We start from the raw sequence: 14,625 nt of genomic DNA, 5'->3' as shown, positions 1-14,625 counted from the left end.
TTGCAAAATTTTTCGTTCAACCTCACTCATGGCGCCTATGTGCAGCACGGACCTCCTTCGTTTATTTGAGGATATTTCAGTTCTTCTCGCTGCAAAAAGTTTGTGCTATGTTTCGGTGGTCAAGGCCCGTTTAGGTAGCAAAAACAGATGGAGTTACGAAATTGAGTCGTCAAAACACAACTTACTCGCCGTCTCGAAATTCCGTAAAGGAGGGGCGGCAGTGAGTAATTCCACCAAGAACAGATTTTTTTTTTTTCGTCACGTTTGCTGATACATCTACCATCACCGTGTGCGCAGACACCTGCAGATTGCAGAGTACCCAGTCATGTTTCGGGCGCGCGACATTTTTCTCTGCCGGACCATGGCGGCTAAACCCTCGATCCCGCATGAGCAAAAACCTACCCCGGTTTTGCTTCTGTGATCCCTCGGCAACAACGCAACAACTATAAAAAGGGTGACATTTCCTCATTTCTTAGATTGTTTATTCAGTAAACTCTTTTTCGTTTCTCTTAATCATTTTTTCTTTGTCTGCTGCTGTTAGGACTTCCTTTCCTTTGGTCTGTGCCCACTGTTTACACTTACCCCGGATTTCAATATTTGCAGCCTAACATAATGCAATTGTCCTTATTGGCACCACTTTTGTGCCTTTTGCCGGCCAACGCGTTGGTCATCCCCGATGCGGCTTCGGTGCTTTCGCAGCTCTCTCTTTCTACGGAAAAATCCGTTCAGATTCCATTCTTGCTGCTGTGGTTCAGCTCCACTGACAAGTCCGAAAAGGAAGAAGCCAATTTCGAAAAATGGCTCGCTTCTCAGAAGAACCAATCATTCCACTACATTTTGCAGAACATAGGTGGAATTCTGACGGTCTTGGACACTAAGGAGGTCGCTCCAGGTGTCGTGATAGCGTCTCCACTGAAGAACCATCCGAATTACTTTTACAATTGGATTCGTGACTCGGCACTCACCATCCGGTCCTTGATTTCCCAGTTGGAAGATGATCCATCTGGAGATTCCGACTACTTGAAGAAGGTTATTGAGGACTACATCCTGGTGAACTATCACCTCCAAAGACTCCCTAACAAGTCGGGTAAGTTTGATGACAACACTAGATCAGGCTTGGGCGAACCAAAATTCATGGCTGATGGTACTACCTTTGATGAGCATTGGGGTAGACCACAGAGCGACGGCCCTGGCTTGCGTGTTGTGACTATTACCGATTACCTCGATCTCTTGGAGAAGAGAAACGAAGTTGTTCACAGCGACTTCTTGGGAAACCGTACATTCATCTACAGAGAAATCGTCAAGCCTGACTTAGAATATGTCCTCGCTAACTGGAACATCGAGGCTTTTGATTTGTGGGAAGAGATCGATGCATTGCACTTCTTCAACTCTTTAACTATGATGCGGGCATTGAGTGAGGGACGTCGTTTGGCAGAGGCCGAAGACGAGACCGCTGAGTTCATCAATAGATTGGATGAAACCTTTAAGAACCTCAAATCTTTCATCACAGACCCTAGAACTGGCTTTGCTCCTTCCACACTGCCATTTATTGTCGAGACCCCCAAATTGAAGCAACAAGGTAGAAGGGGTGGTCTTGACGCCGCAACTTTGCTTGCCGCCCTTCACTCCCATGAGGTCGACGGAAGAGACACCAACACCATTCCGTTTGATGTTGATGACCATCGTATTTTGAACACTCTTTTGTACATGGTATCCGACATGAAGTACAGGTACCCAGTCAACCATGACAACATCCGGATCGAGCAGAATATTGGTGTTGGCTTGGGTCGTTATCCTGAGGATGTGTACGACGGGTACGGGACATCCGAAGGAAACCCATGGTTCATCTCTACTGCCTCTGCCGCTGAGGTTGTGTTACGTATGATCTACAAAACTCTCGAGAAAAAGTCGGATCTCGTCATTTCTTCCAACAACAGAGAATTTTTCTCTGTATTCATGAAGGATTTGTTCGAGAACCAAATGCCTGATGGAAACATCGTCCTTCCATACGGCAGTCAAAGGTACAAGCTGTTGATGTATGGATTGTACGACTACTCGGACACATTTTTAAAGGTCATTATGAATCATGTAGATTCTAACAACGGTCGCATGTCGGAGCAATTCAATAAGTTTGACGGGTACATGCAAGGTGCAGAGGATTTGACCTGGTCGTACCTGTCCTTCTACAACTGTGCAAGATGGAGACTGAAGGTCTACGGCCTCATTCTGAACATGGCCTAACCGAACCAACTGAAGCGCTGCGCGGTTCAATATTTTTATTTGACTCCTGTTTACGATAATGAATGATAATTGTCTATCTTGATTGAGAATTATTTTTTGAATAATAGTAATTCTCATTGTTCTAGGCCAAATGTTTTTGCGCAATCTATGGCTGTCGCGACTTTATTTTTTTTTTTTGCTAAATGTCGCTCCTTATCAGTTCCGGCAAGGGTGATCATAACCATGAAGTTTCTCCGGAATTTATTGCTCAGCGGCTCCACTCAAGAATAAGTATGTTTTTCCGTGAGTGTAAACATCGTCTTTAATCTCATGATATAATTATTTTTTCTTTATTGAATCCACTTTCTTCCAGATTGAAGATCAAGCAATACTGAGTTTGGAATCTGTGGTGAGTCTTGTTAGCAACAAAAGTAAAATAGAGATTGCAAATGGCTAAAGATAAAAGATCTTTCATTGCTAGACAAATGCAGATACAATCCAGATAAGCGCAAGGTACAAATCTGAAACATAGAACTGCATGTATATTCAATCCAGATCCACAATGTGCAGCTCCAGGTTTCGGAAATCGTTGCAATGATTCAAAGGGTAAACGACACAAGTGACAGAATTTTGAGTGATAAGATAAGATCCAAATAGTGCATTCAGAGTATTCTTGCTGTCAAAAGCCGAGTCTAGAAATTTGAGTGAGCTAGAATATGCAGAGCAGTTGGCAGTTTTGTACAATTGATTAAAATTATTTGAAAAAATGAAGAATATATGTGAACTTTTTAGCAGCTCCTGGAATTACGTCAACTGAAGTGTTCTAAATAGGTGAGGTCTCGAATTTTACTCTCAATTCTCAATAAATGTGGTAGACATTTCTACATTAATTGGTCTTTGATCTTCCCAAGAACAGAATTCAGTTGATGGACGTTGTCGCTCCTTGGAAAAGTTAAACAATCATACAAGGCTTTCAATTAAAATTTCGATAAGATATTGTTGTCAAATTTGCTTGAACTGGGTTTTGGCCTGGAAAACTTTCCTATTTCGGCACAAGGATCGACACCTATACCGAAACGGAAAGTGGGCTAATTAGAAGACATTTATATCGTCTAGTATCGCTAAAAACCAGCAGAATACCCCTTCTTCTTTGCCTTTTGATTATTAAATCTTTTGGTACAAGATGAATGACGAGAAACATACCGTCAAGAGATATTTGTTAGACTCAACAATTGATTCTTTACAGAACAACACTGAGTGAGTGTGAGATCTCATGAAGATTATGTCTGCTAGGTCATGGGCTCAAAATTCAAGCGTATAAACGTCGTTTCATTTACTTCAATAGTGCCGCTTGAATTGATACCATGTTCTAAACCCAACCCAAACCTCCATACTTCTAGTTCTTCTTTTGGAAGAGTATGCTTTTCTCAATTAAAGAGTTGAAATCTGCTTGGAACAGAACCTTCTTGCATGCTCCCAGAACGCACAGCAATAGATCCTGACTATACACCAACACTCGCAAATGCCTTGACGGGGGTTTGAGTTACAAGATTTCTGGGGTGATTCAAAATAAGTCGCAATTTGACAATGACTGCCTTCAACGCTTAGTTATTGGGCTTCGAAACAGATGGCTCAAGATTCTTCATCACTTAAAATTCTTGTGAACACCGAATTTCATAACCATTTTGCTTTCCGGTTTTGATCAAGGCCGACACTTGAAATCCTCGCAAAATCAAATGACTTCTTGCACGAGACTCTTCAGAAGTACACCATCGCTTGCAAAAGGAAGCAAGGGACACGAAAAAGTTTTTCCAATTAAGGAAGACCATTGAACACATCGAACCATTCCCTTATTGTTCTAGAATCTGATCATGAGAGCAAAACCGATGGACTTATTCTAAAGAACATTTGTTTGATCTACAACAAGAGCCGAAATGAATTAGCTATTATTCAGCAAAATTACCTCACTATTGGTGGCTACATACTAAAGTTGTTCAAGAATTAGCATTGAAGAAATGAAAAAGTGAAACGAGCGGAAACGGAAAAGGAAAGGAGCAGCGTGGAAGAAATGGAAGAGAAGCGTTTGAAATCCTTCAAACCGTGTATGCAAGAAGCGCAGAGATAATCAAGGCATAAACACTGTGTTGATATATCAGCGCGCTCTTCAAATTCAAACCCTGATTGGAAACGGTACTAGAGCCAAAATTGGAATTAAATGCGGGCTGCGTACCGGGCAACTGGCAGTTGGTTGTGTTTTGCGGGCAAAAGTTCATCGTGAGCCAAACTCGAGTACAGCTGGTGTGAGGAGCAGTTGCGTTGGACCTTGATGTAATGAAGATCATTGTCTCCCGGCGAGAATAACCGATTGGATCGTTGATGTTCAGACAGGCCCAATAGTTATAGTTAATGAGTCTATAGTTGGCGCCAAATTGCATGGCCTCGGGCTTGACAGTTAGACCTATTGCCAAGATTGTGGATTGGTTTTTCGGGCCCATGAAGATATTGTAGACGAACCCGTTCTGCTGCAGCGAAACGTAGCCCGTGGTGGTGTTATAATCATAAACGACAGCTTTCGGCGTGCCTGTGACGAACAAGTAATATTCTGTGGATATCTCGTATACATCTTTGATGTATCCCAAATCTTGGGAGTTGTTGATGCTAGACACAGAGATGGTCACGTTTACGGCCAAAGCCAGCACTAGAAACCAAAAGATCGCAAAAATACCTGTTAGTGACATGGTACAGATAGGCTTCTGATATTTAGTGACATGTAATTTCGAGAAATGGGTAGATTAAGCAATGCAAGTGTGAGTATTTAAGCAAGACAGTAAGTGGAAAACAAGCGATGCCCCAATATTAAAGATGTGGATTATGAGCCCTTTGTATTTGCAGATTAAGGTTTTTGAGCCCTTTTAAAAAAGAGGGGTATGGAACGTCTGTTGTTGTGTTTTGAAGAACGAAAAAGAAAAATACTGGTGGTTGATACGGGGTCTAAGGTCCTGCAGAACTTCTGTATATACTGTATACAAGCTCTGTTCCAGACTGGGTACTTCATTTTCTTAGCAATGAAATTAGAAGAGGCTAAATGTGGATAGAGGATGTCTGGGAGCCAATTGTCTCTTCATTTAATGCGGAATTAACTTGATTGCTTGCTTTGGGCTCACGCACTGGGTTTGTTACAAGCAGTGGATTATGTGAGTGGTGTTAATTTAGGTGCGGCTGTGCTTCGAATATACGAGGTTTAGTGGATGAGAAGCGCAAAATATATCAAATCGGGAAATGTGACGAAGATTGGACGAAAACGGTTTTTTAAGGCATGCTTTTGTTTATAGGCCGGCTATTTTTGATCTGGACTGTGAAAGTACATTGATGATGGATAATAAAATTGGGTATCGAAGGAGAAGTCAGAATACTTACCATCTGGCACATGTAAACGAAGGAATTGAGATTTTCGTAAGTCGATTTCATTTTGAAAAAGTTTTGCAGGTGGTCAAGTTCGGAGAGAGGGATGCTTAGATGGTGCTGATTTTGAAATAAACGAACCTCGACAAAGATGCAGGGAGATGGATGAAGAGAAGTGTTATGTTTAGACTGAAACTTTCGGTTATACCCGTTCGCAAAATTCTTGTTTACACGTTGTAAGAAGAGCCTGATCAGATTCTCGACATATTGGTAATATAGCCTGATACAAACATTCGAAACGCTTTGTGTGGGAGAAGTATTCTTAGCGATAAAGTAGCAATTCGATGATATTCTTTATCGACCACTTTTGTTTCATTCTCTTGTGCCTGGTTGTTAACTCTGAAAAATATGAAATCCTTGGTGTGAAAAATTCTCGTAGGATACCTCAAAACAACCTAACGCTTATTACAAACTTGTATTGATTGGAAACAGTAAAGACATTGAATAAGTGAGAAATATTACAAAGGGATTATACAGAGGCGGGTACCCGATTCCTAATTTGAAACCACTTGTCTGGTTTCCTCAAAACAGATCTTTTCAAACATGCCAGGATAAACAAATGGTGATGAAGAAGACATGACACACAAAAATCTTGAAAAAAAAATGGTCTTGTGTATTCCAAACAAATTTCCACCAGTTTTGCGCTTTAGTCTGCATTGACCCGAACGACAATCCAAACAATCCAAAGACGCAAAATCTATGAAGATGTAGCGTCGGAGCCCGTCGATAGAAATGAGACAAATCAGTCCAATTCATAAATACTTCTAGTTTTTTTGTGGCACAAAATAGTTATTCTCCACGATATCAGTCAGACTCACTTCTACCACTAATTTCACCACTACAACTTAAATCACATACTACCTCAACAACATCTATTCCGTTGCCACAACAACTATCACGCAATCCCCTATATCAAACAGCAAGTTGTCAATTACAATATGACCGTCACCAACACCCTTGGATACTTGCTTCTTCTACATGCCGCTTATTCCTCATACGAACATCACCATACTCTCAAACTCTCCAGCACACTCCCCACGGAAATCATTTTGGAGCTTGTGATTGGTCTCATGGTTGTCAACTTCGGAACCTTGGGCCAGCTTCAGTATCCGAGATCGGCGGTCTTGGAAACAGGCTTGATGTTGGAGAACGAACACACATACCTCAAACCAATAGAGATGTCGCGCGCTATGGTAGCCGTCAATAAGCTTGGTGTGAGCGAGTATGAGTATTTAGATACTCGCGTGGAATTGATGGATGTGAGGAAGAAGCGGGAGGAGTATGCCAGATGGACCAACGGGGAGACCTAGGGCTGATTTTGTGATGTTTTGAAATGAAGCAGAAGCGAGAGGCAGGAGAGTGGATGAATTGCATTGAAATTGGGCCTGAGATCGGCTTCAGAGGTGGTTCTGATTAATTGAGTGAGTCGATAGAATGTACGAATGGTTCAGAAACAAAGAAAGGGCGAGCATAGTGTATTGGGGGATTCTTTGCAAAAAGAATGTAAAATTATACAAATATATCAATGATGTGAATGAAAGAATTGAGTCGAAAGGTATTCCGAATTTTATAGCAATGGTTGAATCTTGGATCAGGATAGGCTACAAGATCAAGGATAGAGAGTGGTTAATTCGAAAGAACAATGCAATTCGAAAAATCTCGAAAATGGGAAGGAAGATTTCATACAGATGAACAGAATGTATTGGCCCAATGAAAGGGCTCTTCTAAGCTGGCACTAGCTTCTACAGATATCGACTCTAGGAATATCTATGAATGAATACTAACTGCCCAATGAATATATATACTTTACTTTTAAATAATGTTCAATTATTGAACCTTCTTCTCGGCAGCAACCTTCGAGGCAGTCTCTCTGGCCTCTTTACCCTTAGGACCGGCCTCGGTTCCCAACACAAAGTCCCACCATCTGAAACTGGAGGCGTACGAGCCAATGAAGTGGTGGTGGTGCTCGTCATGGTGGTCAGCTCCGGCCCAGAATGGCACAAAGTGGTGCAAAGACCATGGGAACTCGTATCCAGAGTGTGCATCAACAGCCTGGAACAATCTCAAACAGATCCACAACGAAATGGTGAACAAGTGCAAGTCATGGGTGAAGTAACACCAAATCAATGGCAAACCAACGGTACCCATTCCCAAAAGGGCAACCTCGACTGGGTGAGCATACTCAGCAGTGAAACCGAAAGGAGCGGCGTATCTGTGATGTTGCTTGTGAATGTACTTGTAGAAAACACCGTAGTGCAAGCCCCTGTGGAGCCAGTAATGCCAAGCGTCTTCCAAAACGAAGAAAATAGCCAACTGGGTCAAAACCTTGGTCCAGGCTGGGAATGGAACATCGAAAGTCATACCGATCTTGGCACTGATGGGGTGGAAAAACCAAATAGGCAATACCTCGACCATGAAATGAGACATGAGCACGGACTTCATACATTCCCACTGCTCCGCGTTGCTGGGGAGCTTTGTGTCTTGAATCTTGTACTTTCTGAAGTATGGGATCTGGTCGATGATGTACCATGGCAAACAACGGCCAAAGTACATGACCTCGTGCATCACGAAGAAGAAGAGACCGGTGGCAATGATGTCATTGTTCATCCAGTAGTAGTAGGCACCCCAGACCTTCTCGAGGACATTGAGTGTAGGGATCTGGTTGAAGTTACGGTATGCGTCAGCAAACGTGGTGACGTTTGAGAAACTAGAGTAGTCGTTGAAGACAGCACTGATGTTAGTAAGAGTCGATATGCACGTGCAAGTGGACGAGTGGGTTTGTTGTTGTACAGTTTTGATATGAAGCACACAGACCGAATCAAACCCAGATATACAGCCCATAAAGGTTCTTGGTCAATATCGAATACAGCTCTTTCATTTGTCAGGGCTCGCAATCGAAAAAATATATAAACGCTGCCAAATCCACCATCTTCCTTCTGTGATTTCCTTCTCATCACACAACAACGTGTGTATTAGGAAACATCCAATTGGCTGGAAACACAGACGTTTAGGCGTCGGCGCGTCAACATGACATGTAAGAAATCCACGGTATCGAAGAAGTAACATACCTCACCATGTTAAAAGAACTTTGGAGAAAAATAGGTAAATTGGCAGAGCAGAAACGTCAGTATAAAAGGTTATACGAGCGAAACGAGAAGAGCGCGCTGTCTGCAGTACACCGATTCGAAAAAGAAATGGGTGGCCACTACAGAATAAAAGGCGCGGTGCATGTGTGATACACCAGGAGTTCCTGAATTCTTAGTAATAATTATTCTATAATGATCCATGCGAGTTCTTGACCTATTATGAGATTTGTGTGAGATGTGACTTTGGAAATCTGAATTGGACTACTATTAGTGAAAATAGAGATGAGATTTAAATTGTGAGAATTGAGGAAAGCGCTGGATTTAGATTTCAAAAAGAAAAGAAAAAATTGAGTTTGTATTTTTTGTTCATGTAACTTCCATCGGTGCTGTGTTCTTTGTGGAGCCGTCATTCATCGGAGAAACCTTCGGAGTTCCACGTACTTCGCCGAGCCGACATTTCGAATTCTAAGAATCCCAGACGCAAATCGGTAGAGTTGAAGTCAATCTTCGGAAATGAGAATTTGTTCTACTCTGGTCTCCGATTGCAAATAACCAATCATCCCATAGATTGTAACCAACACAATCCTAGAAAGCAGAAACGCGTCGTTTTTCACTGAGCATTCAATAACAACACAAGCTCTCACCCTTAAACAATTTTCCAAAAAGGATTTGCCAGATTCACATCTCCTGACACTTGATCTCTCCGATTGTTCCCCAAACTCGGCTATCGGCGGCATATGGTGGACGTCCTGCAGCGTGGCTGCACCTCGCTACTATCGGGATTGCAGGCCCTGTTCTTACTACAAATGTAACATTTCCGACCAGGGGCTTTTTTTTTCATTGTCTACTGCTAGGTTTCACAAATCGCCGCTTGCACAATTTGACACATTACATATTCAACCAAGGGCTCGTAACCTGCCCGTCTATATAAGAAGCTCCATTTCCCACTTGGATTATCTATAGAAATGGCTGCAAGATTAAGCTCAGAATCCACAGTCTCTCTTTCTTCCAACGACTCCGAGATAGGCCAGGCGCCTCTCGAGCTCCAGGATCAAGCCCTGATCTCGGGAAGGCGTCCGTCGGTTTCGTTCAGCATGCTTTCTGATGTCAGACGGTCCTTATCAGGAAGTTCGTTCCGCACAGCGTCACTTTCGAAGATGTCTTCCAGACAACTGGAAAGTTTTAGTGTGAAGGAAATTTACGGCGATCTTGATGATCGGAGCATCGCGCTTCGGCGGTCCGCCACCAGAAACACCATTCTAGACTCGTTGCTGAGTCGTGTAGTGCAATCTATCAGTCGGAAAGATGAGGAGAAAGCAGTGGAGGATATTGATTTGTATGCGAAAATGCCCGATACCTCGGTGCCTACCAAAGATTACGGTACCGAATATTCAGGAATCGATCCTGAACTTGTAGCCTGGGATGGTGTCGATGATCCCGCCAATCCTAGAAACTGGACTTTCCGCGAGAAGCTCTTCCAGACTGCTATCGTGTCTGTCTACTCGCTTCTTTCCCCTATGCTGTCGTCGATTTTATCTCCTGCCATGACAGAAATTTCTGAGTCTTTGCATATCGAGAAGGACGTCATTCGGGCGTTGTGTGTATCTATCATGGTGCTAGCTTGGGCCATTGGACCCTTGATTATCGCGCCCATTTCTGAATCCGACAGCGTCGGCCGTAAACCTGTTTTGAACTCTTCTATTTGGATAGTCGCCATCTTCAACTTGGGTTGTGGGTTCGTAAAGACTCCTGCTCAATTGTGCATTCTTCGCTTCTTGTGCGGTTTGGGAGGGTGTGCCCCGCTTAACGTTGGTGCTGGTACTCTTGCAGATATCTGGTCCGATGAGCAGCGCCAGTACGCCATGGCTGCCTACTCTTTGGGACCTACGTTGGGACCTGTGCTTGCGCCAGTCATAGGAAGTTTCATCGCCACAGGGTTAGGATGGAGGTGGTGTTTCTTCATCTTGGCTATTTTCAATTTCGTTGTCGCTGTGTTTGGAACTATTTTCTTCAAGGAGACTTACTCTCCGAGGTTGTTGAAAGTGAAGGCTAACAAGCTCAGAGCAGAGACCGGAAACCCCCATCTCCACACGATTTATGAGATCGCAGATGGCGAGTCCTTCACTAGCAGATTGATCACTACCGTGCTGCGCCCAATTTCATTATTGGTTGGACATCCTATGGTGTTCGGCCTCGGTTCATTCATGGCATTTACATACGGTTTCATGTATTTGCTCATTGTCACCTTTCCTGCTGTATATCGTGGATCCTATCACTTCAGTGTGAACATCTCTGGATTGATGTATGTTCCTCTAGGAATCGGATTCTTCCTAGGAACTGTTTTCTTCCTGTTGGCCATTGAGCATACCTACCAAAAGCTCACTGCTAAAAACGGAGGCGTTTCCAAGCCCGAGTTCCGCCTCCCTTGGTTGGTCTGTAGCGGTATTGGGATCCCCATTGGTCTTATCTGGTACGGCTGGTCCGCGCAGAAACAGCTCCATTGGATCATGCCATGCATCGGGCTGTGCATATTCGGGTTTGCCCTCGTGGCCGTATTTCAAACGATCCAAAACTATTTGATCGACATGAACAATCGATTTGCGGCCTCGTCGGTGGCTGCTGCGGCTGTCTTTCGCTCCTTATTTGGTTTCTCTTTCCCTCTATTCGCCAATGCAATGTACGCGAAATTGAACTATGGTTGGGGAAACACAATGTGCGCATTTATAGCCCTAGCATTGGGAATCCCCTTCCCTGTTTTTTGTCTAATTTACGGAGAGAGATTGAGGTTGTGGGCCAACGCTCGGTTCGAGAAGAAACAGGCGCTCAAGGACGAGAAGAGTCTCGCGAAGTTGAAGGAGAAAAACGAACTCGAATATTTGCGTCAACTCGAGAAGAAGACTCAATAATCATTTCTAAGGTCTTTTATTTTTGCACCCGTTTACATTGCTTGACCTGCAGACAGCAACGTCATGACTTCTACCCTTGTTATCTATGGATCTGATGAATCTACTACTTCGGCCTTTTCCTGGATTGGATGAACAATTGAGAGTCCTCAACGCTACTAATTCACAGCGACTTCGATGAAGTGTGCTGTCATCTTTGCCGCCTTTTTTGCGGTTGCCTACGGGTTCGACTACGGCTACAATAACTTCTTTGCTTCAAGCCCAACTCTCGTTCCAGACAAAGTTGCATCTGCTCCTCAGCAGCAGTATGAAGATTTACCAGATTTGATTGGAGACGATAGCGACGAGGAATTTGACGAGCCTCGGACGCCAATGCCTGAACCTTTTTATCCATGATAGATACGTATTAATAGCAAGCTAATTATGGGACGTGTAGAATTCGCAACGGGAAGATCAGTAGGAGGTGTGGATCTGGCAGTATTAATATTTTCAGGGAGTGTAGCAGAATTGAGATTGGTGAGGATATTTTATTGCAAATTTTCAGACTGTTGGCTCAATTTCATCAGGTTTGTCTAACTTTATCTTCATCTAAGTTCCCCAAAGACTAGTACTGCAAAATTGACATAAGTCTATGAGAAAGATGGAAATAATTGAATTAAGGTAAATCAGAGTTTAAAAATGTATTGTTAATGGAAGAGAAATGAAAATTTTCGGCTGTTATCTGAGTGACACGTTTACGTTTTCAGATGGAGATGTCTGTGAAGCAGTATTGACATCTCAATCGATAGCAACAATGCACGACCATATATCTATCTGCAAATACCTACATTTCGTGACTTTGTACAATGGGTAACGATGCCTGTCAAATTCTCGTATTTCAGGCTACGTGCGAACTGTATTCTTTTGTCACTTTCTGGCTACACCTATTCGAAGAATGACATTAGCGAACGTAGCATATCTGTCCCCGGAGTTGCAACTGCATCTCGTCTGCATTCTTGGCAGATGCCCATTCCACAGGACAATTACTTCCAGACCTATAGTATACATGATGTACCCGCTATAAATAGGGTCCATAAATTGACTTCGCTGGGTGGAGTCCTTTAAGAGCTGAAACGGTCGCAAAATGGGACATCCTGCAGACAAACCCGTTCTTAAATGACTGGGCGTACACAGGCCTATTGTTCAACCTTATTTTACGCTCACAAAATGAGGAAGACGTGATGGTTTTTGAGTCATGAACCAAAAATATGAAATATTGACAGGTAAAATTCAATGTTTGAGAGTTTTCTGGGCTTCAAAACCTCGAAAATTCATCGAATTAGGCCAGTTCCCAAGAGTCGTATACCTGCACCTCGCCTATGTCCACTTTGAGATGTGACACCAAAACGGCTAAATTGGTATCTCTGCATGTAGACTACTGGCTGCAAAAAAAATGACAGAAGCACAGACCACAAGTATAAGAAGGGACCGCTCCGGAGCCTTTTTGAGAAAACATCATCTTGTCAACAATCACTTCAAAAGTAAGAATGAAATTCACTCTCGCCACTCTTGCAGCTGCTGCAATTGCATCCGCCGCCCCAATCCAAGTCGCCGTCCTTGACTCGACCGGAACCAACATTGGTTACCTTAAAACCATGTTCGGAGCCAATTTTGGTGAAGCCTTCTTGGACTCCGACGCATCCACGTACGAGCTCTCGGACACCAAGATCCTCACCTTCACTCCTGCCAACGGAAACCAATATGCCTTGCAATACCTGGGTCTCGCCGGCTCATCAGCCAACCTCGTGGTGTTCAGCAACAGATATTCGAACCCTGTTGCACTCAACATCAGCGACGACGCCAAGATTATGAACTACAACTGGTGGGCATGTAAGAGCATCAACACTCCTGGCGGTCTCAGCGACTCATATCCAGAAATTGTCGGTGTCAACTCTACTACCACCACCGCACCATTCCCCAACTGCCAGAAGGTGGACTTGGTTTTGACCAGAGTTCCTGCCGAGCTTAAAGCCAACGGCTCCGGCTCCGTCTCTGCCTCGGCTTCCTCGCCACAAACCACATTGGTTTCTTCGACTCAAGCTAGCTCTCCAACCACTACCGCCACCAATACTTTTACCCGCATTTCTAACAGCGCCATCGGTACCTACATCACCTGGATTTCGAAGGCAACTGTGATTACTGTCACTTCTTGCGGCACAAGCAGCTGTTCTCCCGTTAAGATGTCCGTCACTGAAGACCAGATGGTCACCTGCGACGCCTGTGTCCTTCCACTGCAGTATTTTCTCCTCAATAACTTCAGTGGTACTACAGTGATCTCTCGTGGTGATGCTGGACGGACCTTTGCCGGCGCATTCGGTGCCTTTGCCATGGCTGCACTTCTCCTTGTCTAAGACTGAGTTTCTTTTAATTTATGATATGAATAATTTTCTGTAGTGTGATCTGACGAGTGAAGGATCAATTAGTTCGAGATACATCGTGGACCAGATTTAGGAAGTATAATATGCGGACCCATGCTTTTATACAAGAACACCATTGAAGTTTAGAAAATGACAGTAGAACTTTTTTCCAGTTGTGTTTTCAGGACTCTCACTGCTCTTACGCTAAGATTATGACAGAGCCGGGTTTTAGCAGTCAAATCAGGGAATGGTCAAATCTCCGTCGTAGATGCGTAGGATTGAACTGCAAATAATAACTGGTTTCAGTGAATTTATGATGGTGTAGCGCAATGTGTAATTGTATATCCATTTGGAATAGCGCTTGTGCTTATATAATCCAGTTCATAGTCCGTGAAGAGAACATTGAACAACTCAAGTCGTTGAATCTTCACACACAAATAAATCTTCAGTTTTAGGTAGAATCTAAACTTCAGTACAGGCAAATTAATGTGGTTTGGACCAAGGTAGAGTGTCTGTCCCAGACAGTTGGAAGAAGCCATCTACAGTAATACACTAAGT

The 14,625-nt window shown here is 43.4% G+C and overlaps 6 protein-coding genes across 6 annotated transcripts; 4 read left to right on the top strand and 2 right to left on the bottom strand.

The window, feature by feature from the left end:
• Positions 1 to 612: 612 nt before the first annotated feature.
• Positions 613 to 2,241, top strand: PUMCH_004813 (uncharacterized protein; the record flags this gene model as incomplete). Its single annotated transcript, XM_063023734.1, has 1 exon — positions 613 to 2,241. One exon carries the CDS (start codon positions 613 to 615, stop codon positions 2,239 to 2,241), a length of 1,629 nt encoding a protein of 542 aa, XP_062879804.1.
• A 2,072-nt stretch (positions 2,242 to 4,313) lies between these two features.
• PUMCH_004812 (uncharacterized protein) lies at positions 4,314 to 4,958 on the bottom strand (the record flags this gene model as incomplete). The annotated part of the gene is made up of 1 exon (XM_063023733.1): positions 4,314 to 4,958. One exon carries the CDS (start codon positions 4,956 to 4,958, stop codon positions 4,314 to 4,316), a length of 645 nt encoding a protein of 214 aa, XP_062879803.1.
• Positions 4,959 to 6,620: 1,662 nt separating this feature from the next.
• On the top strand, positions 6,621 to 6,992 carry PUMCH_004811 (uncharacterized protein; the record flags this gene model as incomplete). Its single annotated transcript, XM_063023732.1, has 1 exon — positions 6,621 to 6,992. One exon carries the CDS (start codon positions 6,621 to 6,623, stop codon positions 6,990 to 6,992), a length of 372 nt encoding a protein of 123 aa, XP_062879802.1.
• A 517-nt stretch (positions 6,993 to 7,509) lies between these two features.
• Positions 7,510 to 8,523, bottom strand: PUMCH_004810 (uncharacterized protein; the record flags this gene model as incomplete). The annotated part of the gene is made up of 1 exon (XM_063023731.1): positions 7,510 to 8,523. One exon carries the CDS (start codon positions 8,521 to 8,523, stop codon positions 7,510 to 7,512), a length of 1,014 nt encoding a protein of 337 aa, XP_062879801.1.
• Positions 8,524 to 9,733: 1,210 nt separating this feature from the next.
• Positions 9,734 to 11,674, top strand: PUMCH_004809 (uncharacterized protein; the record flags this gene model as incomplete). Its single annotated transcript, XM_063023730.1, has 1 exon — positions 9,734 to 11,674. One exon carries the CDS (start codon positions 9,734 to 9,736, stop codon positions 11,672 to 11,674), a length of 1,941 nt encoding a protein of 646 aa, XP_062879800.1.
• A 1,523-nt stretch (positions 11,675 to 13,197) lies between these two features.
• Positions 13,198 to 14,061, top strand: PUMCH_004808 (uncharacterized protein; the record flags this gene model as incomplete). The annotated part of the gene is made up of 1 exon (XM_063023729.1): positions 13,198 to 14,061. The coding sequence occupies one exon, from the start codon at positions 13,198 to 13,200 to the stop codon at positions 14,059 to 14,061; it is 864 nt and encodes a 287-aa protein (XP_062879799.1).
• Between the last annotated feature and the right edge of the window lie 564 nt (positions 14,062 to 14,625).

The sequence above is a fragment of the Australozyma saopauloensis genome, chromosome 6 (genome assembly GCF_035610405.1).
Source record: "Australozyma saopauloensis chromosome 6, complete sequence".
Classification (NCBI taxonomy): Eukaryota; Fungi; Ascomycota; class Pichiomycetes; order Serinales; family Metschnikowiaceae; genus Australozyma; species Australozyma saopauloensis.
Note: the sequence above shows the minus strand (reverse complement) of the source record. Positions and strands in the feature narration are given on the sequence as shown.